The following is a 16,138-nucleotide window of genomic DNA, read 5'->3' as shown; positions in this document are numbered from 1 at the left end:
AATGTTTATACATCAAGTACAATTTAAGCATCTTAACCTCCACAATACTATTTTTATACTATATTATTATATTATTATAACTGAGAATTAACATTGAGTGGTTTCGCTGTGGTTTATGAAGGGCACATCGTCCACACGAAGTCCTAAATCTTTAATTTACCATTGTATTATGTAATTATTGTCTTATATTTTATTATTTTTATTATCTGTTAATGTTTCACAATCTTATCTTATTCAGTATATTTTAAATCATAGTTTTAACTGTTTATACCATAATTGTGATCTAATTTATAAACGTTAAAAAATAATTAACTCTTTACACCTAAGTTTAGATGATGTCGACTGTCATGAATACTTTATATTAATAATAATAAAAAAAAAAAATGAAGGGGACAATAGGCAATTTCTTATTTCCTTGTCACTATCCTAAACCTATGGGTTCGTCGTAAATAATAATTGGTGTGTGTGTGAGCTAAAATGCGGGTACTGATGAATGCCATTCTCAAACATGTGCAATTATAATATTCAATAACTCCGTGACTTAAATGCCTAGGTATAGATAATATTATATAAATATTTATGTAATTGAAAGATATAATTTATACAAAATTACATAGCTATTAAAGAATTATACCCTAAAAAAAAAACTTCATTATAATATTATTTAAGACATATAATAATATGTTTAAATAAGAATTAGTTAGGACTATATAACTCTATGAGCCGGATTCTTTTAGATACACCCTTAGAGTTATGTGGTATGCTTAAAATATTTGAAGAACTTACTGAAAGCCGGAAGTGGTTGATTGAAAGAAAAACAAACAGATATAAAAGCAAACAAGCCATGTTATTTTGGATACATTTGTAGCCAATCACAGATTAATTTTTGGTGCAATAAAAAAAAAAAAAAAAACAATGTACATTTATTTATAAAATTGTATAGTAATATTTTTTATGTGTTACTCCAAGTATGCCAAAAATTAGCACATAATTATTCCAAAAAAAACTTAAAATAAAAGATTATTTAAAAATAAAAAACCCTATATTATTATTTTACAATCAAACTTTAAACATTTTAATAAAAATTTAACTTGTGGTTGGTTATTAGTTATACTAATTTAGTAATTACTAATTATACAACATTTAAAATTACAAAAATAAATCAATATATTATTTTATATTCATATTATTAGTATTTTATATTATCATAAAATACTTATGTATTACATTATTATGTAATGATGAATAAATCGCTTAATTTAAAAACTAATTTTATAAACGAAGTTTAAAATAGATTATCAGATATTTCAGATTTCAGATTATAGATATTTATGAATGAAAAATAAAATAAAATAGAATACTTCTTATACAACTTAATTTATGCTATAATTATTTAATACATAGATATATGGTTATTTTTTCGTTTTGTTTTCATACACAAATTAAACAAAAAATACACTTATTTTTTTTCACAACGTTGAAAATTTTAAGTACAGTTTGCAGTAGGTATATAATAGTTTTGTTCATATTCATCTTAAATGGGATGTTTAATACTTTAATGTGACTTTAATGTACAATTAAACGAAAGTTCTAATGTCTAATGAGTTGCTGTAGTTAAATTGTTTTGTGAAATAGTTTTGGTTTACTACAACTTTTGTATTAATACATTCGTATCATTATCGAATATGTTGGGGTACTATTAAATTGACTGTGTGTGTGAAGTGGTTTAAGGAATTGTCATAGTTAACTGTTTCTGGGCAACAGTCTAGGACCAAATAACTGTATGCCAAATGCGCCTACGGGCGCCGTCAGCAAAATAGAAATCACAGCTATTGTTACCAGTCTAGTTGCACACTCTACGTCTTCTGCTGTACCCAAATTCCTTGCGATGTCCAAAGCCACCGGTGCTAAAGCAGCCTGCAAAAAAAAGAAAAAAACAATAATCAATCATATTTTTTGAATAAATCTGTCAAAATATATCCAATCATTGGTTGTCCTAGTGCTTCTATAAATGTTAAGGTCAGTATGGTTATACTACAGACGAATTTTTTCTCAGAAAACACAAATTTCACAATGCCAGTGACTGATAAGGACTACATAATATGTGGAATGTTTAACGAACCATTAAGTTATTTTCCAAACGATACTAAAATAATAGAATTATATCGGTGCCCGTGGTAATTTAGCAGAGCAAAGTCGTTATAAATATTATATGTTTTAAATCGCTTTCAAAAAGTAGAAGGTTTAATGATGTGTTTATAAATTACTTAAATTTCAAATCAAATATCCTAATTAATAACCTTAATAACTTAATTTTCGGGCGTATATAAATAAATAAAAATAATGTAGTTTGATTTAAGTTACCTGTACTGTAGCTTTTGGAAGCCATGCGATATTAATGAATAGTATTTCTTTTCGACTGAATCCTGAACCGACCACTGAACAAGTGGTGACCATTAAACGAATCTAAAAACGATAATACATACAAAACAAAACAAAATATAATATTGATTTATATTAGTTAAGATTCTGAGCAGAGTTATGAATGTAAGTATTTATAAATAGGTACTACGATATTATGTGATATTTTTTTTCATTAGAGTTTTTAGGTACTTATTTGATACCATAAGGTTAAAGATTATATTATTAAACAATAGATAGTTTTTATGTAAAGGGACACTACTTTTCCAGGAGAAAATTTTTTTTTACTAATGTTTATTTTATGTATGGGTCCAGATCTTTTAAGGGATTTTTTTTAAAATTAATTTTCTTATACGTTTTATGAGACGAACTCATTTAAAATAAGAATGAAAATAAAAAAAATTATTTTAATGCAATAAAATAAACAGCTTGTGAAAGAAAGCATGAATAAAAAAAATGAATAATTTTGTCTTGTGACTAAATGCATTTCAAAATACTCACTACTTATTATAACAAAATATATTTCATCCAAGTAAGTGCTACTATTTGATCGAGCGTAAATAGCCGTACTAATTATCACGCATTATACAATTTTTTTTTAAAATGTGTATGTGCACTTGTGTGCCTTAATATAAAAACTAAAAACCATCCATTCTTAAGTCATAATCACATACGAGCAGTACAAAGAAACATTGTGTAAACAAATTTGCAATATTCGATGCACACACGTCATCACATACCACAAGTCCGAACCCGAGTACGATTAGTCCGAGGAAGATCATGTCACCACGTTTCAGCAGTTCAAACTTGAGGTCGGTGCCTATGAACGCGAACAGCACAGGCTGCAGACATGTCCAAGCGTGTTCGAACACCTGTACGACTGCAAGCTCACCGTCCTCCTCGATTTCCTCGACATCTTCTCGGTTCACTCTGTCATCCGAGATCACTGGGTTGTTGCGTCTATGTTCCGCTGTCCGTTTCCTCCAACCAGTCGCCGCGACGAAAGCTGATATGATGCATGCCAGAGGTCCTGCTCCCGGATATCCACACCACTGACTTCCGGTCACAGCCAAGAACCCTCCCGCGCCCAGTAGAAATGACCTTTTTGCCGTAATGGAATTTTCTATCTATATGTTCCGGCAACAAAAACACAGGTTAGGTACTACATCGATTATTTATTTTATGTACATTGACTATGATTATAATGTCAGTATTGAACCATTACGGAAAGACAGGTACTCGGAAATGAAGGATGGATGATCGAGAAAATTAAAAAAAATGATCATAATATAAAATTATGATGGCTTAAACAGAATTGATTTTCGTTTAACAGAATTAGACGTATGTGAATACTCCTCCTTCTCCGTGAATAAAATTTAAGTAATAGCCCATTAATCGTAAGTACCTAATTGTGAATTATTGTGAAAATTTGAAATTCGATTTCAATCAAACAGGGCAGAACGTTGGTTAAAGTCCCAATAGATTCCGGGAGTGGACTTACTATTAAATAACTGATTTAAGTTATAACTGACAATGTTAAGGTAGATTTTACCAGGGTGGTGGAAGAGGGAAACTTCACACACACATACACAAAATGTTACGTTTTTGTAATATAAAACTTTAGATCATATTATACAATATATATGTGGTATGATGATTGTATATGATCTAAGAATAAAACTATTATTTTATCTATTTTTGGTATGACCATTGTGGTTAACGAGGTCAACAAATTATTTCAGAATAATAAATTTACTTCAGATTTTGTTGTATTTTGAACTTTCTTTTCTCGTGTATTATATATCATGGCCCATGGTGATGGAGGCACAAAAATCAAAATGCAACCCCATATAAGTCCCACCATGGTTCCAATTGCCACGTCGATTGGTCCTTGTATTATCTTACTGGTCAAGCTACCTATTAATCATATACAAATAACCTAAATTATAGGTAATCAAAATTATATTTATTTAATTATTTTATACTATCATGAAACTTTTTGAAAATGTAAGTACAATCATGTCAATATTAAGAAATCACTAAAAATTAAAACTCTAACCATAAAAATACTTTTGGTTTGAGAACAAAGATTAAAAAAATATTACATCGATATTGATATTAAGAAATAAAATATATATAATTATATTCTAATTTAGTACATCGATAATGACGTATTGCTCAGAATAATGTTATTAAATGGTGAATGTACGTAGGATTTAAAAAAAAAACAAATTTATATTAGAGTATACATACCGTTTGAGAATAGGACTCCTAATAAAATACCAAAAGCGCTGATGGATACAGCGTCGTCCAAACTTGAAGCAGCAATCAACAGCGTGTTAATACCTTTTACTTCACCGTACCCTACGCGTTTTAGTCGGAACAGACTAGGAACTAATACTGCCGGACTGACGGCTGATAAGGTAAATCTTAAAATAGATAAACAAACATTTTTAGTGAAGAAAACAGAAATAACATATTTTCAATCAACACATTTTGGAGGTTTTAAAAATAACCAAAAGTTCTATCCAGTACTTTTATGAATGGAAAATTGAATGCAAAATGTATTTACATTAATATTTAACCGGCACGAATCCAGACACGCATTACACGAAGTAAAATAGCATAAGTTAATTAAGATTATATAATAGTCATAATATAATAAGGACATATTATTCTACAGCACTAACAATTTAAGAAGAAAAGCAAATAAAATCTGAACACAATTATTGAAAAGTTAGAAATTAAAAACAACTTCAATTTTCAAATTAAGGAGCCTAAGGGTAGGTACTGATTGGAAAAACACACAAGACAAATAAGAGGGAAAGTTAAAAAAAATCGGACGATGATACCGAGGACACGAGATAAATCAGTATTTTTTGTACTTCGGATGAGAACCCTAAACTTCATAGGCGTATACGTCAAATTATTTTAGTTGATTTTATATACTTCGTTGATAAAGCAATTAGTTTCGGCATTTGTTTTTTAAAAATATCCTCTAATCATTTATATTCATTTATATTCTGAATTCGACCAGTGGTCAAAGTGGGGGGGGGAAGGGGGGTGGAGTCCCCATTCTTATTTCTGGAAAGATTTTGCGTCCTCCTTAATTAAGTTCTCCAAATTCTGGGAGAACGCTTAACAAGAAATTTATATTGTGTGTTAATTTTAATAACTTACACACTTTCACACTAGGTGATCAATAGCCGAATTTAAACATAATATTATATTTCGCTCGAAAATATCCACGTTTCTGAATATAGGGAATCATGCGATTATTAGTCGCCTAATGTAGTAGTGTGCATTCAGGGACTTTATATCTTAGTCCGTCGCCATATTAAACGCTGTGTCTAAGTATAGATAATTGATATATAGATAGATACACCCGGTTGCCCAAGTAAATAACCTGATAACACGTACATTGGATACACATATTAACAAAGGTAAATAAAGAAAATAAATGATGAAGGTTTATACTTAGTGAGTTTTTTAAAACAGTTTGGTTTATTATAGACTTTGGAAGAAGAATTTCGGAACACTTCTCAAATGTTGGTGTCTGTAGCCCCCTCCCCCTCTAAATTTTTCTCGCTTTAACTACTGAATTCGACAGAATTCCGTATCTACTTTATATTGTATACTCCTACCTCACAAGTCATAATAGCATATCATAAATATCATCATAACCTAATGAAGTGCGTTATACAGTTGCTAGTTATAACTTATAACATCATAGCCTTAAAAAAAACATCAAACTATGGTTACTAAAATCAAAAACAAACCAACTATAATTAACTCTCTCTGTGCCTCTCATCATGCTCATTGCATTATTAATTGCTATTGATTACAGGGAACAGCTATACTTTATTAATTTTATATGATATAATATTATGTATTTTGGTATTCAATTATTTTATTCTATTCTACCAATTAATTTATCCATTTGTTTTTGATATTTGTTTTTTTCATCATTCTCTACTGTTTAGTTTGCTTAAATTATAATTCTAGTGCAATCGGTGAATAAATGTTTTTTAGGCTAGTACTTAAACACTATTTCCACTTTTACCTCAGTGCTAAAAACCAAGCTAAAAACAAAAATTCTATCTTCTCTTAAGCCAATTCAATGAAATTATTATTATTATTATTATTATTATTATTATGATTATAATATTCTAATGAACTAGGTACTTACCCAAGCGTCAGGCCCCAAACCAACGAGAAATCGGGTAAAATAAAATGGGCTGCCACACCCGCGGCCACAGCTTCGGCCACGCATGGCAACACCGTGAGCCTGGCCACTACACCGCTGAGCCGGCGCAACTGGCCGGCGTTCAACTCCAGGCCACCTTTGATCAATATGACAGTGAGTGCGGCTTCTCTGTATAACACCAAACAGTCAGTTGTACTTTTTTCTATTTAACTATATGGAGCCGAAGGTCCTTACCCCCAAGCACTCTGAGATGTACAGTATAAATTAACTTAATTTAGCTTTTACAAGATGTATAGAATATGAGTTGCACTATATGCGCCTACTTAATATTTTATGAATGAATATTTATATGATACAAGCTATATCAGCAATATAAAACTACTTAACATGGTAAAAAAATGAACAAATATAAAATACGGTGCTATAAATGCTACGGAAAATTGGCGTCCGTGTCTCGTTCACTTGGTGAGCTCATTGGAATTGGATATAGACATATAACACTTGTAAATATGTAATATTTTTCAACGTGATTTAAGCTATCTACCTACTAAACTATTATAAACTAATTTTCATGTTTGTATAAATCGGTTTATAAATCTCTGTTTTATTTCTGTAACCGATAACCCTATAGGTTATTTCCAAACATTCGATTTTCGCGAGCCAAAATTAAATTCCTGTGTGATCCACCTTATAGAAATCTATAAGGGTAGAAATAACGACTAGAGGTAATCAAAGATTTACCCGATAAAATGATTTTAAAATAGAAACACAGACGTACGATTTTTGGCTTTTCCCGATTCTTCAATTATAATTTTTAGGGGTGCGAAGCGAAGTGATATCTCCCTGGAAATTTAAAATATATTCGTAGAACATAAGTAGCGTTCGTCAGTCGAGACGCGAGGCAGCTCACCTCATTGTGGACACCAAATGGAAACACCAACCGGTAACGTTGTATAGACCGGAATTCTGGAGAGCGATACCGGCCAACATCATGCCAAGTAGTGGAGGCAGACCACCGACTTTGGTGATGAGCCACCCGGCCACCGTGCCTGTCACGTACAGCACGAATATGGACGCTAGACTACCACCAGGCATGGCCATCAGCTCAGGCGAAATGTTCACGTACAACAGCGTCCACGCGATGACCACTGCCAGGATAGCGGCCACGAGGTTGGCCGCGGTGGCTGGCAGTCGGTTGTCGCAACAGCTTGCGGATGCCAAAGCGTCGCCGCCACTGACACCTGCTGCACTGTTACTGTCCGTGAACTGCACTCGGGCGTCATCCTGATTGTGATGCAGTTCCGAACCGAATTTTGAACCGTTCCTGTCACCCATCGCAGTTCTGTTGGCCAAAAGTCATCCCAAGTCGTTAATATACTTGTAATTTTATTAAATTAAAATTGAGTTCTATCAATCATAGTAAAAAATGGACATTTTTTTAAGGTCATTATTAGTTAATACTATCAAGAATTATAAGTCCGTACTCCTTTTGTTGAGGTTAATATTAAAACATCAATAATTATTCTTAAATAAATAATAAATTATTATCGTTATCTGTATTAAAACGTAAACAATTTATTATAAACCTTACAAACCGAGACGACTATAATACTGTTAAACTATTTTAACATATTATATAACTATATGTATATACAAAACGAAATAGAAGTTATTAATTTGTATATTTTTCGTTTATTGAAGTTATACAAATATTTTTTTCATCTCTATGACTCTATTAGATATAATATTCGAAATTTTATATTTGTTTGGTACTTTTATCGGATACCGGATTTGAGTTAAGTGTACTCTAAAACCTTGTGCCCTGTACTTCATCGTTATTCCAACGTATCTTCAAATTGATTATGATAAACTCTCTTGCATATTTTAAAGCAGATTTAGTTATGCCTCGTTTGAAGTGATAAAATATCACATTTTTAACTATTCTTAAAATTATTTAATTTAAAAAAAATTTCTTTTGAATAATTTTCCTTTAACCTAGAAGTGATGGTGAAATTTTGAACTATTGATGATTTTTATCGGAATTAGAATCACGTGTATTTACTTTATATTGTTATTTCACCATTTCGCATGTTTACATTTGTAAGTCAATAAACACAATTTATTACATGAATATTAGAAACGGACATGCTATTTACCGACTTGTCATTTATTTAACATGCATAATATACATAATATTATCAGTTAAAACTCCATTAGAATTTATATTTTATACTAAAATAAAATAATATTATAATCTATTCTTATTAATCTATGGACTCTATTCGATGTAATCTATCGAATTAAACATACAATTATGACGTTTACCTATTAAGCACAATCCTGTTTACGTGTGTCATACTTAATGCTGAAATGTTGTATTTTCACTTTTAAAAAGTTACCAATGTGGTAAATTTTGAGTATGTTAAATAAAAAATATAAAATGGTCCATAAATCGATTAACAATTCAAATAACATTCAAAACTAATGAGGGATTACAGACAATATGATTACTTAATTAAAGTTTACAATATGTCTCAATCTATCTAATATTCTATTCTATTTTCTATGTGGTGTGTTTGGCTGAGACTAGGACAACACATACAAGTAGATCGTAGTCTTAATGTAAACTATGACAGATTTGGGGAGTGGTCTCTAAGACACGATTGTGTACAACTCAAGCCTATTAATTTAAATGTTTTACAAATCGTTTTTTTTTAATACAAATAATAAACCATTTATTTCTTTTGCATTGTCCACAATATATGTTTACTATATTAATACACGAGGAGCTGGAACATATAGTAATATTAAGGGAACTTAAGGGGAGATGATTCTCATAGAATAAAAATAAAACAATTAAAAATACAATACTATATTATGATTTATTGCTATATAATGCTTAGAGTAAATTATAAATAAGTATGATTTTTGGTTTTAAGTTTTAAGTTTTTTTGAACTACATAAAAAAGTTTAGTAAGCCGCAGTTTGAGTATGGCTGTTACAGCCGGAAAAAATGCGTCTAACGTGCACACCGATATAATTCTTATAATGCTATTATTATTACCTGTTTGAATTTTTTGTGTTTTTGAGCGGAACGTTTCGGAAATAAAAACGATATTATAAAACCCTTGAACTGTAATAAAACGAGTTTAAAAAAGTTGACTAAATAAACTTTTTAAAGTTTTATCTTCTGGGAAACTATCTAGAAAAAAAACAGGTATAAATATTTAAGTAAAACGTTTTTATGTATTTAGATTGGAATTAATTCAAGTTTTTAACAGGTAAATTCGGCTTTTTTCTACTTAAAAAACAAACAATAAAAATAAAAGCGGCTTTAACTATAAATATTGCTTTTAAAAATTTGTTCTGGTCTTTTGCATTAATACTCGCAGAACAAGTTTTAACGTCCATCGCTATTGATACAGGAAAAATATTTTTTTACTTTATTATTTAACTTACTTAAAAAATATATGGTTTATTTTAGTTTGAATTAAACTTAGTGTATACAAGCAATATCTATCATATCATATTATAATACGTTTTTTGGATTTTTAGTTTTTGAGTTAAATAAAATACAAAATTACTATAAGTCTACCTGCCGAATATACAACTGAATAAACTTCCATAATCCAACACCAATATGGTTCAGATACATAGGTGACAACAATAATAATATGTCTATATCATAATTTATATTTTCAACATTTATTACCTACCCACCGGCCGTCTAATATATTATAAATTTATAATATTGTGTAATACTTATAAATCGGCGTTGCGCATATTGCTTGTAAAATAATATTATTATTCATATGGCCTTAAGCGAAAAATGTACTTTGTGGCTATATTACGTTGTACTATTCGAACGTCGTACAATATGCAACAGCCCGAAGTATAAGTACGAGTGCAGTTTGTTGATGGTCCGATTCAAAACACTCGGCCGTAGCTGGTTTGGAGATGAGAAAATTCGTGAGTAAAACAATACAAAAAAAAAAAAAAAACGAAATAAAAAAAAATTGAAAAGTTCCTTTTACGGGTGTACGTATTATTGTTGTACGGAACAGAGTGTAGTTTTAGGGAGAAGTGGGGAGAGGGTGAAAAAAAAATCCTATTAAACGGAAAGTCATGGCTGCGTGTAGCGTGTAGAGTACATGCAAAAACGGAACGGTGAATAAAAAGCTAACGATTCGGCCGCACTGACTGTACGACAATAAGAAGCTCTTCGCCTCGATTGTATATACACGCCGTCGAGTGCTCACTAATTTACATAAGTTTAGCGTACAATCGTGTTCAACCCCCACCCCCTCCGGGTCCGCTCGGTCCACTCGTCCCCTATTTCGTTCGGTCCGGGAGACCCCGTGCAAAAGACATCCCGCGAACAAGTCATCACCTTCTTACGATCATTCGGGGAGGTTTTCTTTTCTCGTCCCGCGCAACTGCTATTGCATACCTAATGACATTATACGGCCGACGGAATTGGTGGGCATCGTGCGCGGGTGTGAGGCAGGGGTGGGATGCCCAGACGACGCGAGTACATGTATATATATATATACAGTCCCGTGCAACATCTACTCCAGTCGGAAAACAAACGACCCGAAAAAAAAACCCAGAACGAACTAAGTACACACACACACACACACACACACACACACATTTATATAAACGAGCGAAATAAAAGAATAACGAAATAGACAAAACGCTAACGGAATCACGATTGGATCGAAGCTCTTTTTCTTTTTTTCGCTTTTTATACATGTATAATATGTGTGCGGAACGCTTATATACGTTTATCTCTCTCACTCTTTTGCACACTCACGCATACACGTTTTTTTCTGCTCGGTTTTTTCTAGCTTTTTCGTTTTTTTTTTTTTTTATCAACCTTTTCGACGAACAGAAACAATTACACGTTCATTCCTTTCCTCCCCCGCGCGTTTCTAAAGTAATCGACCATTACGCAACACTCGCGCACACCAGCGATTTAACAATTTAACTCCTCGACGACACTCGTCAATTCCCACTCGTATATATATATATACATACATATTATAATATCCTTCCGACGAATGTAAAACGGTTTTCGCATTCTGTACGCCGGGCTTTTGTTTTCCAAGACCCCGCGGGTCGGTAAACTATACACGATATGCACACAATATAATATATTACCGAGTGTGGCCGGTCGTAAACTTTAAGTGTAAAATGATTTGAATTACATCGGGACATTTGAATATTTTTATTTTCATGTATATCGCTATTATAATATACTTTTTTCCGTGTCATTATCGACTCGCGCACAAGCCAGCCACAGCATATTCATCCCGACATCCCGTCATTATACTTAACAGTATACTCTTGCACGCAGAGTAGGTATTTTTTGTTATAGCGTAATACTCGTATATACCTATTATTCACTCCTTGTTTTCTATATTAGAATTGGACTTGAAAATGAAATTCGCTTTTGTCGTATAAAAAGTCACAATATAAATCTCCAGTTTGACTTGCAGGTTTCCAAACTTTTCGAACGATAATGCAACAATATTATAACATATTTTAAATATTTAAGATGACGTATGGTAATATAATACTTTGTCTTCCATTAAATCGTTTTAAAATTGTTTCCATAAGAATAAAGGACTTTTTGAAATACGATGTGTTAACGATATGAGATATCTACCATATAATATTTCAATTGGATGACCTTGGATTGAAATGAGGTTTTCAGGAGGTGATAGGGAGGAGAACCCAAGTCCACATTTTTAGGTAAATTTCAAATTTGTATCCTTCTCGGTACGCGCATGCGCATTATTACTTTTTTTTAGGGCAAGTCCAATTATTTTCTATAGCGGGTAAAGTAATTTTGTACAAACAATTTTTATACCTATATACTTTGTTTTTAAATTTAAAATTGGCAAAGTTCCAGCATGATCAAGTATAATAATATTTATGAATTTGATTTGATTTTAAGAGCATTGCAAAAGGACAATTATTTCAACCAAAATGTTCCAATCTTTTGTCAATCATATCGATGGACCAGCTACGCGATACGACTTCTGAAAACTGATTTGAATTCATTGATATGTCTGCTTGGGATCAAGCAGGCCACTTATTTAACGTTTTATTCCACAACTCCAGTAATTGTTGTTTGAATATTTAAAACTTACGAACATTTAAATGTTGATTTTTAGAAAATTAAATTAAATAGGTACTTATCTTTAAATGTGGCTAAACCGATCTCAAGTAGACATATAAACGAATTCAAATCAGTTTTTAAAAGTCTTATCGCGTTATCAGGTACATCGGTAGGATTGACAAAATGTACAAATAGCAAATTAAAAAATATTGGCGATAGCGTGATTATAAAATTAACATTGTTACAATCTTGTTAAAACCAGATTGTTCGTAAACATTAAATTAGATCATACTGTAACATTGCCAATTTTATAATTAAAAAAAAACTTTTTATACAAAAATTGTTTAAAAAAAATTACTTTACCATAGTCTGTAGAAAGAAATTGGACTTGCCATAAAAAAAAGTAAGTGGTATTGTACATGCGCGTACCGAGAGCGGTACAAATTTGAAAGTCACCTGAAAATGTGTATTTACGTACTCTCCATCACCTCCCTAAAACCCCATTTCAATACAAGGTCATAGAGCTAACATTTTAAGTGGTACCTCATATCGTGAACATACTGATATGATTTGGAATTATTAAGCACGGAATTTACATTGCATTTTTGATTTATTTTTTTGAACTATTTGGAATACATTTTGTACAGAAAAATTAAAATTATAATTAAAACAATTATTATACTCTGTTATACAAGTAAATCCTCGTTTTATGGATAGACTCTATCACATTTTATAAATATTAAATTCATCTTAAGATTTTTGGTAAAATCGATACCTGTTCTCTTTATTGAAGCAAGAAAATGTCAACTGAAATTCCAAGTAACAAAATTATATTTTCTTTAATTTTCTGTTCAACGTTAGGTACTTGATGTTTTTATAGTAGATAATTATCCCAAAACGCGTATAATCATATTCATTAACGCAATCTTCCAGTAATAATAATATGTTTAAGCCTACAAAGATTGATTCAAAATTCATGACAAAACGTTTATTTATAGTAATACTATTTGCATGGATGGATTAGATACATTATAGATGGTTCGACGATAAACATATGGTAAGTAATAACGATTTTACATTGAATCATTGTACGCATACAATACGTATTATAAAAAATATTGTAATCTTTGCCAGTCTTCAACAAGCAACAAAAACGAGTTTTTCGTTTATAGTGACCTTACTTCAGTAAGTTTTAGTATACGTGGCTGTAGAACGTTCGGATTGAACGGTTAATTTAGACAACTGCATAGACATGAAAAAAATTGGATATTATCCAAGAATGGTGTGTATACGAAGAGCTTGTAATATTATATATAATTATACAAATATTAATATGAAAGGCGATTGTCGTTGAAGGAATGGTTTATACTTGGATTACTTTGTACCAACATTATTCGTTTATACATTGTACTTACAATGTGTCAAACAGTTTGAATATTATTTACGAAAGCATCGTTATTTTCATACAAGTAAAATATGTATAATACATACTACTTTTCGATTTAAAATATAGATAAATATAGGTAAAGTTATAATTACTGTACATTTCAAAAAACAATTATAAAATATATAATACATAGTAATAGTAATAGTAATAGTAATATATAATCATAATAATATGGGCGTATAAAAGTGTGTTTACAAATTCGTTTGAAGTGAGAGATTATACATTTTTGTACAAACAAAAAAAATGAAAGTTGGTTTTCAGAATGGAGCTTATTTACTGGTAAAAAAATAATATAAATTTATTAAAATCTTCAAATACATAAGAATATGGCTCACTGAACTTCAAACAATTTTTTATTGATATTTATTGTTTTAAAATTTGACTTAATATTCGCTGGTAAAGTTCAAATCTACATTAAGAAACTTTATCGAGTAAACATTTGAGAAAAATTATTTCTAAGTATTGATGTTTGTTCAATTGATTAAAATTCCGCTGTACCTTAAAAATGTACCTGGGTATTTCATATTTTTTTATTCGTAATAAATTATTGGTGTCCTTGACAAATTACATGGAAATTAATGGATATTTTAAATTTAAATAAACAAACATTATTACAAACAAGCATAGATATATAAACTAGGTATCTAGTTATGTCTATGTGCCAAGGCTTAAACAACGTATTATAAAAAAAAAAATACACTTTAAGTGTTCAGTCAAAATTTACTACTTAACTATTATTTGGAACCATTATTTGAATTTGTTATTATTATATTATATTATATTTTAATATAAGCTCGAGCTAGATATTAACACAATACCAATATTATAAAATATCATTGTCAAAGTTAATTATTTGTTGAACTAAATAACGAAAATGTTGTGTTACGAATTCGGGGACAACTAAATTATATCTATTCATCTGATCGATGTATAATGTATCGGAAATGAAGGCATCCAATTTATGTGTTTTATAATCGGTTTTACATATACCCTATGTATCAATATCGATATTGTCTGTAAACATCACAATTTATTATAATAAAATATCTATATATAGACATAATAGATGAAGACAATTACTTCAGTAGGTATATAATATTATCATACATGATTCATATTATGTTATGGAATGTTTGTTGAATAGGTATACTTACTCGGTAAATAATGATATTTTTTGTAATGGACTTTCGGATTTGTGATTTTTTTTTTTTAATTCAAACCGAAAAATTGCAACACGTGTTAGTTCAATATTGCAATATAACTGCAGGCACTAAGGTTAAAAATACGCATTTGAACAACACTTATTATGACTGCAATAAATACGCGATTGAATTGCAGCGGTGTAGCGGATCATGTTGCCGATGTGATCAGCTAACGCAGACTAACGAGTATCGCTGCCTAAAAAGAATAAGTTATGGTTTTTTTTACATATTATCACGTGGTTGACCCTACCACACAGGTTAGATACATTATATGATACGAGTAAATCATCGGAATTTTGCGAATATATTAATTATTTTTATTTTGCAATGTTTACATGCTCGCACGGATAATAGATCAACGTGTTTTGGAATAGAATTCTGTGAACCGATTCCGAAAATAGACTGTGTAATAACATAGTACTACATCGTGTGTCATTATAATGTCGTATCATATATTCATATATTTTCCGACCGCGAGCGAAACGTGAAGATTACTGGTTTTAGCGGTTTTACATTATTCGTGAATGCATACACATTATATTATGTAGGTATGTATTATTTTTGTTAAGCGAATAAACAAGTCATTACTTATTGCATGGTACCCAGACCAGATATATAATATATATTTCCTCGTGTTCGTCTCGTAGTACCAACATATATAGTCGTGATGTTACGTGGTTACCAACTAAAATATTTAGGAAACCATTTCAATAATATTTTTTTCTTTAATCGAA

At 30.6% G+C, this 16,138-nt stretch overlaps 1 protein-coding gene across 3 annotated transcripts; it reads right to left on the bottom strand.

The window, feature by feature from the left end:
• Window positions 1–1,567: 1,567 nt before the first annotated feature.
• Window positions 1,568–15,602, bottom strand: LOC111036953 (sodium/hydrogen exchanger 9B2-like). Of its 3 annotated transcripts, XM_022319286.1 has the most exons (9): window positions 15,357–15,602; window positions 9,693–9,830; window positions 7,539–7,970; window positions 6,611–6,796; window positions 4,675–4,850; window positions 4,178–4,338; window positions 3,162–3,548; window positions 2,365–2,466; window positions 1,744–1,917 (listed from the first exon to the last, which is right to left on the bottom strand). In XM_022319286.1, the coding sequence occupies exons 3-9, from the start codon at window positions 7,961–7,963 to the stop codon at window positions 1,744–1,746; spliced, it is 1,611 nt and encodes a 536-aa protein (XP_022174978.1). In that variant the 5' UTR covers window positions 7,964–7,970; window positions 9,693–9,830; window positions 15,357–15,602. The 3 variants fall into 3 exon arrangements, with proteins under 3 accessions (XP_022174985.1, XP_022174978.1, XP_022174970.1); XM_022319278.1 differs by lacking the exon at window positions 9,693–9,830; XM_022319293.1 differs by lacking the exons at window positions 9,693–9,830; window positions 15,357–15,602 and having other exon boundaries at window positions 1,568–1,917; window positions 7,539–7,963.
• Between the last annotated feature and the right edge of the window lie 536 nt (window positions 15,603–16,138).

This window comes from Myzus persicae, unplaced genomic scaffold, assembly GCF_001856785.1.
Source record: "Myzus persicae strain clone G006 unplaced genomic scaffold, MPER_G0061.0, whole genome shotgun sequence".
Lineage (NCBI taxonomy): Eukaryota > Metazoa > Arthropoda > Insecta > Hemiptera > Aphididae > Myzus > Myzus persicae.
The sequence above is the reverse complement of the archived record's forward strand: the minus strand, read 5'-3'. Positions and strand labels throughout refer to the sequence as shown.

What these genes read in the sequence shown, in the direction of transcription:
- LOC111036953 (XM_022319286.1), bottom strand. Translation starts at nt 7,963, where the DNA reads ATGGGTGACAGGAACGGTTCAAAATTCGGTTCGGAACTGCATCACAAT. An exon ending in TACTCGGGTTCGGACTTGTG is followed by an intron (nt 2,467 to 3,161) that starts GTATGTGATGAC and finishes TATCGTTTTTAG; the next exon opens with ATTCGTTTAATGGTCACCAC. An exon ending in TTCCAAAAGCTACAGTACAG is followed by an intron (nt 1,918 to 2,364) that starts GTAACTTAAATC and finishes TTTTTTTTGCAG; the next exon opens with GCTGCTTTAGCACCGGTGGC.